General features: G+C 36.8%; 1 protein-coding gene across 4 annotated transcripts in view; it reads right to left on the bottom strand.

Annotated features, from left to right (window-relative positions):
• LOC139954988 (uncharacterized) overlaps positions 1-14,719 on the bottom strand; it is a 74,060-nt gene that overhangs the window by 25,204 nt on the left and 34,137 nt on the right. For 3 of the 4 annotated variants that reach the window (XM_071955076.1, XM_071955079.1, XM_071955078.1), the window contains exons 3-4: positions 3,004-3,140; positions 2,542-2,711 (exon numbers count right to left, since the gene is read on the bottom strand). In XM_071955076.1, coding sequence (XP_071811177.1) covers positions 2,542-2,711; positions 3,004-3,089 — 256 coding nt within the window. In that variant the 5' untranslated portion in view covers positions 3,090-3,140. Of the gene's footprint in view, positions 1-2,541; positions 2,712-3,003; positions 3,141-14,225; positions 14,377-14,719 lie in introns of those variants that run through there. The other variant, XM_071955077.1, reaches the window with a different exon arrangement.

Genomic DNA, 14,719 nt, shown 5'->3' with positions numbered 1-14,719 from the left:
GAACTACACTTCACCAAAATATTTAGCAAACAATCGGAACAGATGGCTTCCATCACAAGGATTCTGGTTAAAAGAAGAGGGCAAAACTAGGGGAATAAATCGAGGCCGTGCACTATCGTTGTATCACTAATTATCTGACAGGTTTCGTTCATTTTATCTCCACTTGTGTTTGAAAAACAACGAGGACGGAACCAAAAATCGATTAGAAGAGAAGTGGAGGAGAGCCGAAGAAGCCAGATGCTTTTACGGGAGAGATCCCCTTAATAACAGGATTGATAGCCAAAAGATAAAGAAAAGGCAGTTTAACAAAGAGGGAATAGAAGAGAAAGGAGAGAATGAAAAAACAAAAGAATACTTGACTAGAGATAACTTGACGAGGGAAAGATTATGTAGCTTAAATCTGTTCCTATAATTAAAGTAACCGATGTTGTTCTTTTAATGTTTGCAGAAAAGTACTGATTTTGATATGATTTTCGAGGCCCTATTAAAATTAGTGCAGATGCGCAGACATGTATTGAATTTGAAGGAAGCCAAAATGATCAATGTGACAGGCATGACGTTCAGGATGAATTTAGGTAGCATTTTTGCAGATTTCATATTTTGTGATTGTACAAGAAAAAAAAGAAAGAAATATTTGAGTGCTATTTACATTCAACTATTACAATTCTGGTTTCCAAGACATTAATCTTTAAGATATATATTTAATCTTTGGAACACACAATAGTTATTTTGCTGATGACCTCATAGACGCCAGAGTGGAGGTCTGAATATTCAAGTTTAATTCCATTGTTTCATAAATTCTCATACCTTAACAAAAGACAAAGACAAAACCCAGTTCTTTTAACTTCATATGTGCAATATAGCATCCTTAGATATCACATTACACATGCTTTGTCCTGGACAAATTCGTACTTTATTGTAAACATGTCATTTGGGAAGCCATAAATTTATTACATCTGCCACACTGAATTTTGCATTGCATCTGAGGAACTGACTAGAATGCTCTAATGCTCTGGGCATTAGACTTTATATAGTCTAGTCCCTTGAACTGATGAACCTCGGCTGTTCGACAGGGTAATTTCCCCAAAATGATAAGTGACATTGAAGTACAACCTGAACTGATAGTTAGTGCTTTGAATGGTCTACAACAAACCAACATTAACGTGTTTTGTGCCTCAGGCCATCCATTTCAATGACATGATACATGGATTAACCACGATACTCTTCCTGAATGAATCAGTGATAATGTGGGGGACATAAAGCCTCTCCAGTTCTGTCTAATATAGTAATATGAAACAGTTTAAATAGTGGATCGGACTGCACATATATCTCACTTTAATAATCTGATTGAGTATAAATCCCGCTTTACAATTCAAGCTTTCTTTAATGATAAAACCAATGTAACAAACCACTTATTATTCACATTAGCTTGCTTAAAGTATATTTGTGTGTGTGTATGTGCGTGTGTGTATACATGTCCCCACTAATCCCTTACCGTCCCACATCGCTACACTTTACTAACGGATTTGTTCAAGGCCTGCAGCAGTTGCGCTCTCGTACCGGCAAGCTTCTCAGATGTAACAATCCCCGCTAGGATCCCCCCGCCCCCCCACACTGTCCCATCGGGATTCCCCGCGCCGAGACGGAATATCAAGGTGTGCAACATCCTGCATATTTGTTCATACCCAATGTAGCCTTCCCAATGGCACACACCCGGAAACAGGGAGACTTCCACAGTGTCTTATATCTAACGCTATCATCTTCGATATATTCTACGAGACCTGTTCCATTTTCTCCTTTCCTTTCGAGGACGTGGTTGAACGGGATGTATTTCCTTCCATAATAGCTTCCTGACGGTTCCACTGCATTTCACACCAATTAGGTAATCAAAACCATTTTGGGGATTTCGATCATGAAAGTGACAGTAGCTTCTAAGACCACTTCCCCAAACTGACAAATATTCAGAAAGAGACATTTTCATACAAATGTACTCAGTAACTATCAACCAAAAATAAAAAAAAATAATAATACCTGTACTAGCGTTGGGAGTGAGCAGACCGTGAACTTTGACCTTGCACACCTAAGTCAACTGACAAAAACCACTTACCATTCTAGATTTATTGGCTACTACTTCTAAATTTTGAATGATCAAGAAAATAAGTTTGAAAAAAAAAAAAAAAATGTCCCTTTCTGGTTGAATTTGATTTCAACTTCTTGGAAGGCAAGACAATCTATCATTTCATGCAAAATGGATGGCATTGGCTGAGCAAACCAGCTAAAGCCTGGATGTAAACCATGTATGAAATAATTCAAGATTGACGCATTTTATTATTACAAGAATTTTGCCCACAGCATATATATCGTCAAGAATTGTTCATGCTCAAAACATCATATTAGTGGGAAGCTGAATATTTCAAGATGATCAATATGATGGGATAATGTACTAAAAAACAGAACAAAACTGTGAAAAAAGTTATCATGCTAGAATTTACATAAATGTTTGTAGCATAACTGAATATTCATATAAAACTTTTCTCTCACCTTGCTGCTGGTCCTTGCGATTCATTTGATTCCATCTCTCTAGTAGAGGGGCCAGTTTCTCCTGGGTCATGTTCAAAGATTCCGGGTTACTCACGCTGGTTATGAGCTCGACCAACTCCTGCATGTACGAGGTCTCCTGTTCACGACGACGTTTGTCCCCGTACATATTACTACAGACGACAAACAACAGAAAAAAAACTTGGCTGAACGTCAGATTGGGAAGGAAGGGTGATGTGGGGGGGTGGGGGTGGGGGGAGGTGATGGCTGAAATCCAAGAGGATTTGCTTTCAACCATTGTCATAGTGAAAGTATAACAACAGATGGTTATTCAGCTATCTGACAGGATTGGAGTGGACCCGTGCCTGGCACTTAAGGGGTCTACATGATAGTTATAATTATGCAGTCATACTCAATAATACTCTGAACCAGCTGCATGGCCATTCAAACCGATGAAAAGCTTACCTTGGGGGCTTATCAGTCCTTGGGCGTTTCCGCCCAGGAGGGGGTGTATTCATACCCCCTAAAGGTGGGGTGTTCCTTGGCTCCATCAATGATTTACTTCATATCTTGGGTTAATATCCAGTACTACAGTAGAAGATCTGCAAAGATATAGAGGGGGAAAAAAATTATAAAAATTTCGGAGAAGAAAGCATGTATACACATCTATACCAAATACATCAGAACAGCCATCAATTATGACATCATCTAGTCTAGAAAGACAACGAAAGCAAATCCATGGATGAGTGCTACACCAGTGACAATTATCCATTTGCCGGGAGAGGGGGAGGGTTTGCAGATGGGGATGATGGCAGATTTGGGGGGGGAGAGGGTTAATGAAGGTGACTAGCTCGTTGCTAAATTAATTGATTACCAACCAAAGGACAGATAGTCATGGTGGCTTAGGGTGACTAAGCCCTTAATTTGATTAAATAAGCCTACCAAAGGAATCACATGGGCATATATGTTACTCCATTCTGTTAATTGATAAACCCCACTCCCTTCCTCGTCACACTGAAATCTTGTGTAAAAGTAAGTTGGCCTGACGTTTCGATCCTAGCAGGATCACTGAAATCTTATTGGATAAAACAGTAATGTCATCTAAGAAAATGGGAGTACTAATTAACCGACCTGGTAGTTACTTGTAGATAATACTTATACTTACAAGCATAATATTACATTACGGTCTAGAATTATCACACTGGCAATTAATTTTGATGATCATGCAATGTTCAAACTGTGTGCTCACATCCTACTAAGGTGGGTGGGTGGGGAGGCGTGGGAGAAGGTATCTAGAGCTGTGAAAAATGCAATGTGGAGTCAGTGTGGAGGTAGTGTGGAGGTATTGTAGAGGTAGTGGAAGAAGATGAACAGACAGAGGTGGTAGAGGAGAATGGAAGAAGGTTACCTGTGGAAGTGGCATAAGGGAGGTGTCAGCTAAAAGAAGAACAATAGGAGGTGCCAAAAAGAGGTATAAGCAGGGAGATGTTGGAATAACAGGATGGGGACAAGGGGAGGGGGGGCGAGTGTCGGGGAAAGGAACGGGAGAGGGTTGAGGAAAGAGGTAGTAACTATATCACTGCAACCATGTGTGTGAGTTTCGTTGCAAAGATGACAAGTTTGTAAAAGCGTAGGAAGTACTAAACACAAGGAAGTACTGCAGCAATGAGTTGCAATCTTGACATACAGTGCAAACATTGCCTTCGTTGTTCCAACAGTGATGAATGTTTTTTTCTGTACAGAGTATTAAAAATAAAAGGAAGAAGATCCTGATATCAATTGAAACCATTGTAAAAGGTTCACAAGGCAATCAGACAAGGCGTGGTCTGTCCTAACACAAATCTACAGTACGGCGGCAAATCAAGAGTGTGAATTGTTTAGTTTTGCAATCTAGCAGATCGGGAACCTATTTACTGGTCAGTGTCCGTACCCGATAAAAAGTTAAAAAACATAACTTTGAACATTAAGAGTTTATATAATTGAAATGTTAGCCTAGATTCTTCTGTTCGGCTCAGTTCAAAAATTGTAACAGACCTTAATCCAAATAATGCAATGTATAAATATATACATCTGTGGGTATATATTATGTGTGTGTGTAAGTAATATATACGTAGGCTTAAAACACAGCTGCTCAAATGATGAACAAACATGAACAAAAGCTTACTAAGGCCTGTTCAGTACTCGCAAGTTAAAAAAATTACTTTGAATATTAAGGTTTCAATTGAAATGTTAGCCTAGATTCTTCTGTTGGGCTCCGTTCAAAAATGTAACAGACTTTAACCAAATAATGCCATGTATAAATATATATCTGTGGGTATATATATAATATGCGCGTGGCTGTAACATATACTTAGGCTTAAAACACAGCTGCTCAATGATATTACAAACATGAACAAAAGCTTACTAAGGCCTGTACAGTACTGTACTTCAGTATTTGCTAACAAATTCACCCAGTGACTAATACAAATCATTATGCACAATTTACTCTCTACTCTCAGATACAGCTCTACAAGATTCACTCTACTCTCCCCCCATAAACAAAAATCTAGGTCAATCTAGGTTATGTTTCTCAGACTGAAATTCCTTCCTTTTTTTATATTATTTAACTCTCCCACCGAACGAACCACCACTACCGCTAACACCCAGGAAAAAGATACTATCTGAAAAAAATTAGGTCTGAAAAATAATCTCTGTCAGAATATAGCTCTGAAATTAGGTCAAAGACTGGTGTTACATAGTTTAAAAGCAAGCCATCACTACAACTACTAGTCCTGCTACGTAGGTCATTGGTACTACACGAGGAGCGGGGAAGAGGAGGAGAGGATAGCAGCAGCAGCAGTGCCAGGAGAAAGCTACTGGAGTGTTTGGAACCAGTACCGTTACAGACAGTGCTCAATATTAACACCGCTGAACTGTGGTTCAGGTTAGGTCAATGACCGACCAGTCCCTGATGTCGTCGGGCCTCTTCGATACTGGGAATAAACTTCTGTCTCAGCTTGTCAGTCATTCTGTGTAAAGGAGCTAGTGACAGTGGACAGGTATGTTTGGTTGCTAGAGAGAGCTGTTTGAGGAGGGAGAATGCAGCTGTTTTGAAGTAATACTGTCGCCACGGAAACTGGAAATGCGCTACAGATACTGTTCAAGTATTCCAATTGTTGAATCAGTTTTACATGAAAAGCACTTTTTCAACAATCCTAACTGTAGCTGATCATAATATACAGTAGTTGGCTTTAACTTTAATATAATCATATGAAATGGTACAGTTTACAATACTTCTCAAGCTGCATACTTGCATTTTTTTTCGGAGACAAAAAGTTTGATCTTCTCTTCACCACATGGATGTACTAGGCCAAAACTTGTGGAAGGGATGAAAGTCTTTGCACGAGAAATTAGCATTTAAAGGGAACAGAGGAAAAAATTCACCTCAATGGAAACAAGCTCATGGAAAGGGATTCACAGCATTCCATAAATAATTCATACATAGCATATATCATCACAGCATAAATAATTCATACATAGCCTATAGTCACAGCATACATAATTCATACATAGCATACTAACATAGTATACATAATTCATACATAGCATATAATCACAGCATACATAATGCATACATATTGCATATAATCACAGCATAAATATTCATACATAGCATATAATCACACAGCCATCTGCATAAATAATTCATACATAGCATATCATCACAGCATAAATAATTCATACATGTATAGCATATATAGTCATAGCATACATAATTCATACATAGCATATAGTCACAGCATTACATAATTCATACATAGCATACATTAATCCATAAGAATTTTATTTCTGTCAAGTTTTCCAGTCTTGTTAAGTTTCTATCCCATCCCTATAGTTTTGTGTCACAAGTATAAAGCCTAGATACTGTAGCCCACATTGAGTACTATACTGTACAAGGTACAGTATAATATCACATATAGTATACATACCATAGTGGTATACTAAGTACTGTATACAGTATACACTATACAGTATATAGTATACAAGTTTACATATACTGTATAATATCATTTATTGTCTTTTCTTCCCTCCTTGTTCCGGTTACATATGTTTTTATTCCCACTTTTTTTCTTTAGCCTTCTGTCTTTTTTTCTTGATCACTAGCTTTGATAAACATTCTTGTCTTTGCTAATGCCAATAATATGTGTAATTATATACTGGTCAGTTTCTTATCATTTTGTCATGTATTATTGTGAAGCAAAATATGAAAATATAAATTTGAATTTAATTGAAGGCATGTACTGTACTGTATCTATTGTAATGTGTGAACTTGAGTGGTTTTGTAGTTAGCTTTCTGTGGATTAATTCTTTGCTAATCCCCCCTCCCCTTTTTTTATACTGTGTTACAGACAGTCAGATCCACGACAGTACTCACACTGGGGCTACATACAGAGAGAAGTGGAGTTTTAGCAATTTGCAATCTTGTAACAACGCTTTAAATTGCAGAACCAGTTGTAAACCGCATAAAGAGTTCACGTAAGGGTTAAACCAAAGGTTTATGTAAGCCAGGTAATTGCGGACAGGGTATCAGCTTCCATTAGAATGTTCATAGCCAGAAGGATTTGGATACAGCTGAAAGGTCTTTTACACAAAAGTTGAGTTGAAATGAGGATACCGCTAAATAATGCTACAAAAGGTTACTAGTTCAGTCAGGTACTAATCAATGGTAATAGTTCTAAAGCTTCACAGAAAATCAAAGTTCATTTCAAATCCTGAAAAAGATCAATTCAGAGATATAACACCAAGACAAAGAATTCAATTTAAAAGCACAGTGTTGTAAGTGTGTGTTATAATAGAATTTCCTAAAAAAGGTGTGGATTGGTTTAATTAACTTTTTGGCACAGGTAGGAAACAAAACCGGTCACAGGGTCATTTAAACGTTTGCAACCTTTAATTCAACTTTGCCATCTTTCACAATTAATAACAAAATATGACAGAAACGAACAAGATCAAGTCGACTTTATGCAACATTTCATGAGAAACTTTATAGAGAGATATGTTGGGAGAAGGACAGGGGAAAGGAGGAGCTCGGGTAAAGGTCTCTCTTTTCTGCTTTTGGGTGGTTTAGGGTTACTGTGCATTTTTAAAATGAAGAAGGTCTTAGTTTTCTGAGGACATTTGCTGTATACATGTATATATGCAGAATCCCACGTTACACAATGTGTGCATCTAGCAACAATTCTGTGCATATTTCTGATGTTATCCAAAAATATTGATACTAGTTACCTTAAAATTGATAATATGACCAAACCACATTACTGAAGGCTGGCTTACTGTGAATCAATGACCCAGCCTTATCTGAATTTAATCAATTACTAATGCTTGAAGTCCCAGCTCAAAATACTGAGGCACTTCTTTTTTTCTATATTTTTTTTTAGAAAAGCTTGTCCTACTCGCCGTACCTATTGCTGGGTTCAACTTTTTTTCTACCTGTAGCTAAAAGAAAATGAGTTAAATATTGCTCAAATGGTACACTAACATACATTTGTAGACCTAAAAAACAAATACTGTATCATTTTATCTGACCCTGTACTATGTCCCCCCCCCCCTCCTGACCCCTGCGATCCCATCACAAAATTATTCTTCTTCAACTCTCCTATCACAAACACACACACACCACAGTACAGATTCTCAAGTCAAACAAAGATATATTTATATATCACTCAGGTTGCTGTTCCGTTTGGCTTGAATAACTCACTACATTAAAATCTATCGACTTATCAATCAATTAAAACATCCACACCTACTACCGACACAAAACGACGGAACGTCATCAGTTATTCATTAATGTGATAACTACATAATTAATGCAAACAGACATCTTTATGCCATTCGAAGCAGTCCTCTGGATTTGCCTCTGAAATTACTTTAAACCCATGAAGTAGCACTCAAAGATCGTGAGACTACTGTACATAATTGATCACACAAAGGCACTCCTACCCCACCCCCCCCCCCCGCCCCCATACATTCCAATTTAATCAATTTGAATTTGATACTGGTTGTCGCCCGGGTGATTTTCACAGGACTTCATATATCGTATATTTACTTAATGTACTGGAAAATACTTTTTCCCCCACTGTTTAATTGATTATTTGAAAAGAAACTTGAGGAATCGAGCTAATGACCTACCTTATGATAAGGCATTTTGACATTAGAAAGCGTCTAAAAAAAATTTAACGATATCAACTCAGCCAAGTTTGCTTTCATAACTTTAGGTTCCTATTACCATAGCAACCAAATAAAACCTCACCCTATAATGATGTGCTTACAGAGACAACCAGATTAACCGTTTGGAGAATTTGCAAGATAGAGTTACAGAGGTGGAAAAGGATCTAAATATAAGAATCACTTCCAGCTAATCTCATCACAGTCACCCACCCCACCCCCTCCCCAATCACATTGAAGAGTTTAACATGCATGACCCACATACAGTATAAGTTTTAAGGAAGTGAAGAAACTTTGCCTAGATTCAGGCAAAGCAAATCAAAATGTTTCATAAATTTACAGATGATTTATCACAAGTTTATCTTCCGCTAATCAATCTCATTAAATGTGAGTGAAGACGAGAAACTGCACATGGGGCAGGAGGAGGGGGGGGGATATGGGGAAAGGAGGCAGAGAATTCATATGGGAGACTGTATCCTCTGATCTCATCCAACAGTGGCGAGTAGCGAATCTAAAGAGAAAGTTGGAGGATTGTATGCTTGATATTACAGTATAACAAACATAGCAAAGCACAAATTTAAGCTAAACTTTGGATGATAAAAATTTGCAGGCTATTCTACTTTAACTGACTCTTTGTTATGGAATATTTCCCTACAGTATAGAAACTGTGGACTTGACTACAATATGACCTAAGCTAAGGTCATCCTTTATTGGACTCACCCAGAAGACAAGAAAGAAAAGGAAAAGCAGAACCACCCACCCAGCAGTAGACTACACCTACTTTGATAAATTATGTGTACTACAATAAGTTAGTCATTGCTTGGCTGGTCAAATACCATGCATGCCTACAGGGCAACTAGCATTACACCAGTGACCCCAACAAGAGAAATGAACACACACAGCAAACACACACAAACACATACAATCAAGATATGAAATCTACTTGTATAGTATTGTATGCAGAGCAGCTAACCAACACACACAATTTCTCTCTCTTCCCCAAGGCTGCAGTACTGATCATTTTGGTCTTCCTCGGTTGGTAACTCAGTTGATAGACTACTTCATAATTAAGAATTGTATGTACACAGACCACAGGAGATAACAGTACATACCTACTGCACTAGATTGAATATGTATTGATGCAATTCTGATATTATGGACGTACACACAAAATGGGTGACAACAATATGCATGTACAGTACTACTGCACTATCTGATTGAAAGTAATGATGTAATTGTCATATTATGAACAATACAAAAATCAGGTGATAACAATATGTAATACAGCCCTACACTGAATGAAATTATGTAATGGTGATATTATGGACTACACACACATCAGGTGACAACAATATGTACTACAGTACTAGACTGAATGTAATGATATAATTGTCATGTGAACAACACAAAAATCAGGTGACAACAATATGTACTACATCACTAGACTGAATGTAATGATGTAACCATGATATTATGGACTACACACACATCAGGTGATAACAATATGTACTACAGCACTAGACTAAATGTAATATAATTGTCATGTGAACAATACAAAAATCAGGTGATAACAATATGTTATATAGCACTAGACTGAATGTAATGATGTAATCATGATATTATGGACTACACATACATCAGGTGACAACAATATGTACTACAGTACTAGACTGAATGTGATGATGTAATCATGATATTATGGACTACACACACATCAGGTGACAACAATATGTACTACAGCACTAGACTAAATGTAATGATATAATTGTCATGTGAACAATACAAAAATCAGGTGATAACAATACTGTATGTTATATAGCACTAGACTGAATGTAATGATGTAACCATGATATTATGGACTACACACACATCAGGTGACAACAATATGTACTACAGCACTAGACTAAATGTAATGATATAATTGTCATGTGAACAATACAAAAATCAGGTGATAACAATACTGTATGTTATATAGCACTAGACTGAATGTAATGATGTAACCATGATATTATGGACTACACACCATCAGGTGACAACAATATGTAATACAGTATAGCACTAGACTGAATGTAATGATATAATTGTCATGTGAACAATACAAAAATCAGGTGATAACAATACTGTATGTTATATAGCACTAGACTGAATGTAATGATGTAACCATGATATTATGGACTACACACCATCAGGTGACAACAATATGTAATACAGTATAGCACTAGACTGAATGTAATGATATAATTGTCATGTGAACAATACAAAAATCAGGTGATAACAATACTGTATGTTATATAGCACTAGACTGAATGTGATGATGTAATCAAGATATTATGGACTACACATACATCAGGTGACAACAATATGTAATACAGTATATATAGCACTAGACTGAATGTAATGATATAATCAAGATAAAATGGACATGCACAAAACAGGTGCAGTAAGTACGAAGAAATAACACTTTCAACATTCTTTATGAAATGCAACTCATCCATTGCAGACTGGGACCTCTAGCCACGCCCTAAATCAACAGAGGGCGCTGTCATATTGGTCTTGAAACGATGCTGTCTCTGAAATCACTGAGAATATCTTTGAGGAATCTCTGACTGACACTTTTGGGCAAAGGGCTCTCTATATTTCACACATTGTGTGACATATTCAAACTAACATGGTTTTTTCCACTCATAACTAGCACACTTTAGCAAGGTAATGTTGCCCACAGTTTGCATGGCAACTTTACTCACATCTGGTCATCAACCAATCAGAAAGCTTGTTTGAGGTATTTTTGCTAAATTGTGCTATAAGCATTGATTGTCAGTAAATTGTAACCAAGTCTCCAAACTGGAATAAACTGGAGTTGTACCTGCAATTCTTTTCGTAATTATTGAAGCCTGGATCTTTTTTAACATATTTTCACAACTAGCACATAGATTGAGATACTATTTGTCACGGTGCTATACAATTTGTTTTTTGAGGTGTGCAAACAGAATAGATCCCTCTGTTGAGGACCGATATGACGCATTCATATCAAAGCTTGCCTTTGGCTAACACTTATAATGGAATCTTTTATCTTCAATAAACTATATTTGAATACCAAACTGAACTATTATTACGAATTGTAACGTTTTTCTTGCCTAAAATTACACTAAATAAAGGTAATACCCACACAGTGGTCTCCTATGCCACGATCACAGATTTCATTTATGCAAACACTTGGAGTATTTACTTGGCTGCTGGTTTATGAAAATCGCCAGAGATTTTAATTGTAATTAATGTAGTAAAAACAGCTATCCTGATAGTATATTACCTACCTACAGCAGGAAACGCCCTTTAAACCTTGCTGGGTAAGCTGTTATGAATAGCTATGAACAGTATCCTTCCTACGACATCAAAACATGAAGTGATATGGTCAAGACTTAGATGGGAGGGGGTAGGGGAGTTGGGGGTTATGGTGAGAGGGTGACCTTGCACCGATGAGCTCCTGTGTTCAGGTGATGTACCGTGGTGCTAACCAAATGTCCCATCGGGTTGGTTGTTTGGGGTTGTGCATGGGGACATGGTTTGTTTCTTTTCAGATGTTATGCTTGTTGGGAGTCCACTTCTTACAATTTGAACATGATCAGTTTAGTCTTAAAGGAGCATACCAGGGGTTAAGCATATCTGTGTAGTTGAAAACATGAATAGTTAAATTGCAACATAACTACTTTACAAATCTTTTCTAGACTAAACATATTACTTAAGACTAAAAGTCTGCAAACTGCACATGTAAAGTCATCCTTCGACATAAGGGGGCTTCCGACACTAAAAAGATTTTCAATATTAACTTGTTTTTACCACCAAATCAAGCAAATAGGTACAGTATATATTTAAAAAGTTCCCCAAGCACGAGGCATTTTTACGTATGTTATTCCCTCGCTGGTGGTCTTCACTGCAAAATAATGTCTCAAATCTCCACTTATACGCCACTACATTCAGTATATATATCGCTGTTCTTAAATCAATCCAATCTTTTATGCAATGTTCAAATTAATTCTGAGAGTTCCGCAGAGCAACTGTCATCCAAACAGAAAAGTTCTGTCAAAGTGAAAATGTAACAAATGCTTGGCAATAAATTCCTTTTGGTATCGAAAGGACAGGACTTACCTAGATTCAAAACAATTCAAAATCTGTGTACATTAATATGTGAAGCGTGAACCATGTCATGTCAACAATGCCCAGGTATCATAATTATTCAGGAAAAGTTTGATCACCAGAGGTGATGTATCACAAGTCTGCCACAAAAAACATTTCCTTCACTTTTCTCCATCTTGATTAATACTAATTTACTATCCTACCATTGTTGGTGATATGCATGCCCACCTGACCTTAACTATCTTGCAGTCATTGACATACATGTATGCTTTGTGCCTGAAAACAATTTTAACAAACTGGTCAATCATTACGGAATGTGGATTTGAGTCTTTACAAAGGCTAATTTATTAAATCACAGATTTGAACTAGCCAAAACTTTTGAAATCTCCAACTTCTTGAAAGTTTTGTGTGATGTACGAGTGATTGGATAATATTACCATGTCTGTTGACTGACCACAGTATTTTGCTATATACAGCAAAAATTCCTACCATGTTTATGTATAATAAACAGACTTTCTCCTGGCTTTCTGTCAAGTCTCTGAAACACATCTTAAGACAGGTTCCAAGATTGAAATATTTTGCAATGTCAGACAGAATTTATTCTGAGGCTATGCAAAAATTTGGTTGTTAAGTATTACAATGCCTACATTGTAAAGCATCAACAAAAATATGGTTTAACACAACAACAAGAAATGAAACTTTTGATTAATGTTGTATAATTTAAATTGTGGAAAGCAACTTGCTAGACTGCGATATAGTTCTGTACTATCCCTATAGTCCTAATACTGCCCTTGATATGAACTTTTGGCATTTACTATGTATAGAAATATTTCAGGTGGCGTTATATGGAATCATGATGGAACGATTGGCTTGATCCACCAGGGAGTCAAAATTCCGAAGGGCACCGTTTGCTCGACTTTTATGAATCAACCATGCCAACATACATCAGATATTTCGATCGGAACTACTGAAAATATGTAACATGTCAAAATTACAAGCTGAGGGTGAAAAGCTCACTTGGCATTTAAGAGAGGTATACTCCTTGTAAACATTATATATATCATAATATTCATATCGTAAAATTTTACTTCCCACATTTCATATGTCTAAACCTATTTGTCTCTAACATTTCTTGGGATACCTTTCTCTAGCACTTTTAAAGATTAGTTGGAACATTTTCATCGTCATGTTTCACGAGCACTATGACTGTTGTGGCTTAATGAAACAGGAAATTATAAAAGACGACAAATGAAAAAGAAATAGACAAAAAAAAAGGGAAAGAGGAAGAGCTGTTTCCTTCCTTTCTGAGGAAAACAGACAAAAAAGCAAATCTTACTAAATAGTATACTTACCATTTTTTTAGGATGAGATAAAATTCTATCACGAACAGACACTGGAATCCAATAATTATGCAACGCAGAAGAACACATCATTTTTCATAGCAGGGATGTACATGCAAGATTTCCTAAATCCATAAAAATATTTGCAGAAATCAGCTCTACTGTATGTAGTATTGAGTACTTCAAAACCACAATCATCCCAGATATTCTTGACAACAGAGTTGCTTTTACTCCTGTACACTCGTAAAACAAAATGACATAATTTGTTTCCTTCACCCCCTTCTTCGGGAATTAGAACAGCAAATATAAGTTTCTATGAAGGTTTCAAGGTTGGACATCAGTCAGCGAAATAGCCAAATATTGGGCCAAAACATCTGCGGCAACAAACTTAGTAAGCTACCAGCTAACTAATGAATGGTATGGTACTGTAGCTGCTGTATTTCAAGTCAACCAGTGTGCACTCTGTAACATTGCCTAAGGTTATTAAATAAACAGACTTTAACAAT

The sequence above is a fragment of the Apostichopus japonicus genome, chromosome 17 (genome assembly GCF_037975245.1).
Source record: "Apostichopus japonicus isolate 1M-3 chromosome 17, ASM3797524v1, whole genome shotgun sequence".
In the NCBI taxonomy this organism is placed as follows: Eukaryota; Metazoa; Echinodermata; class Holothuroidea; order Aspidochirotida; family Stichopodidae; genus Apostichopus; species Apostichopus japonicus.
This window is presented reverse-complemented; position numbering and strand designations above follow the sequence as displayed.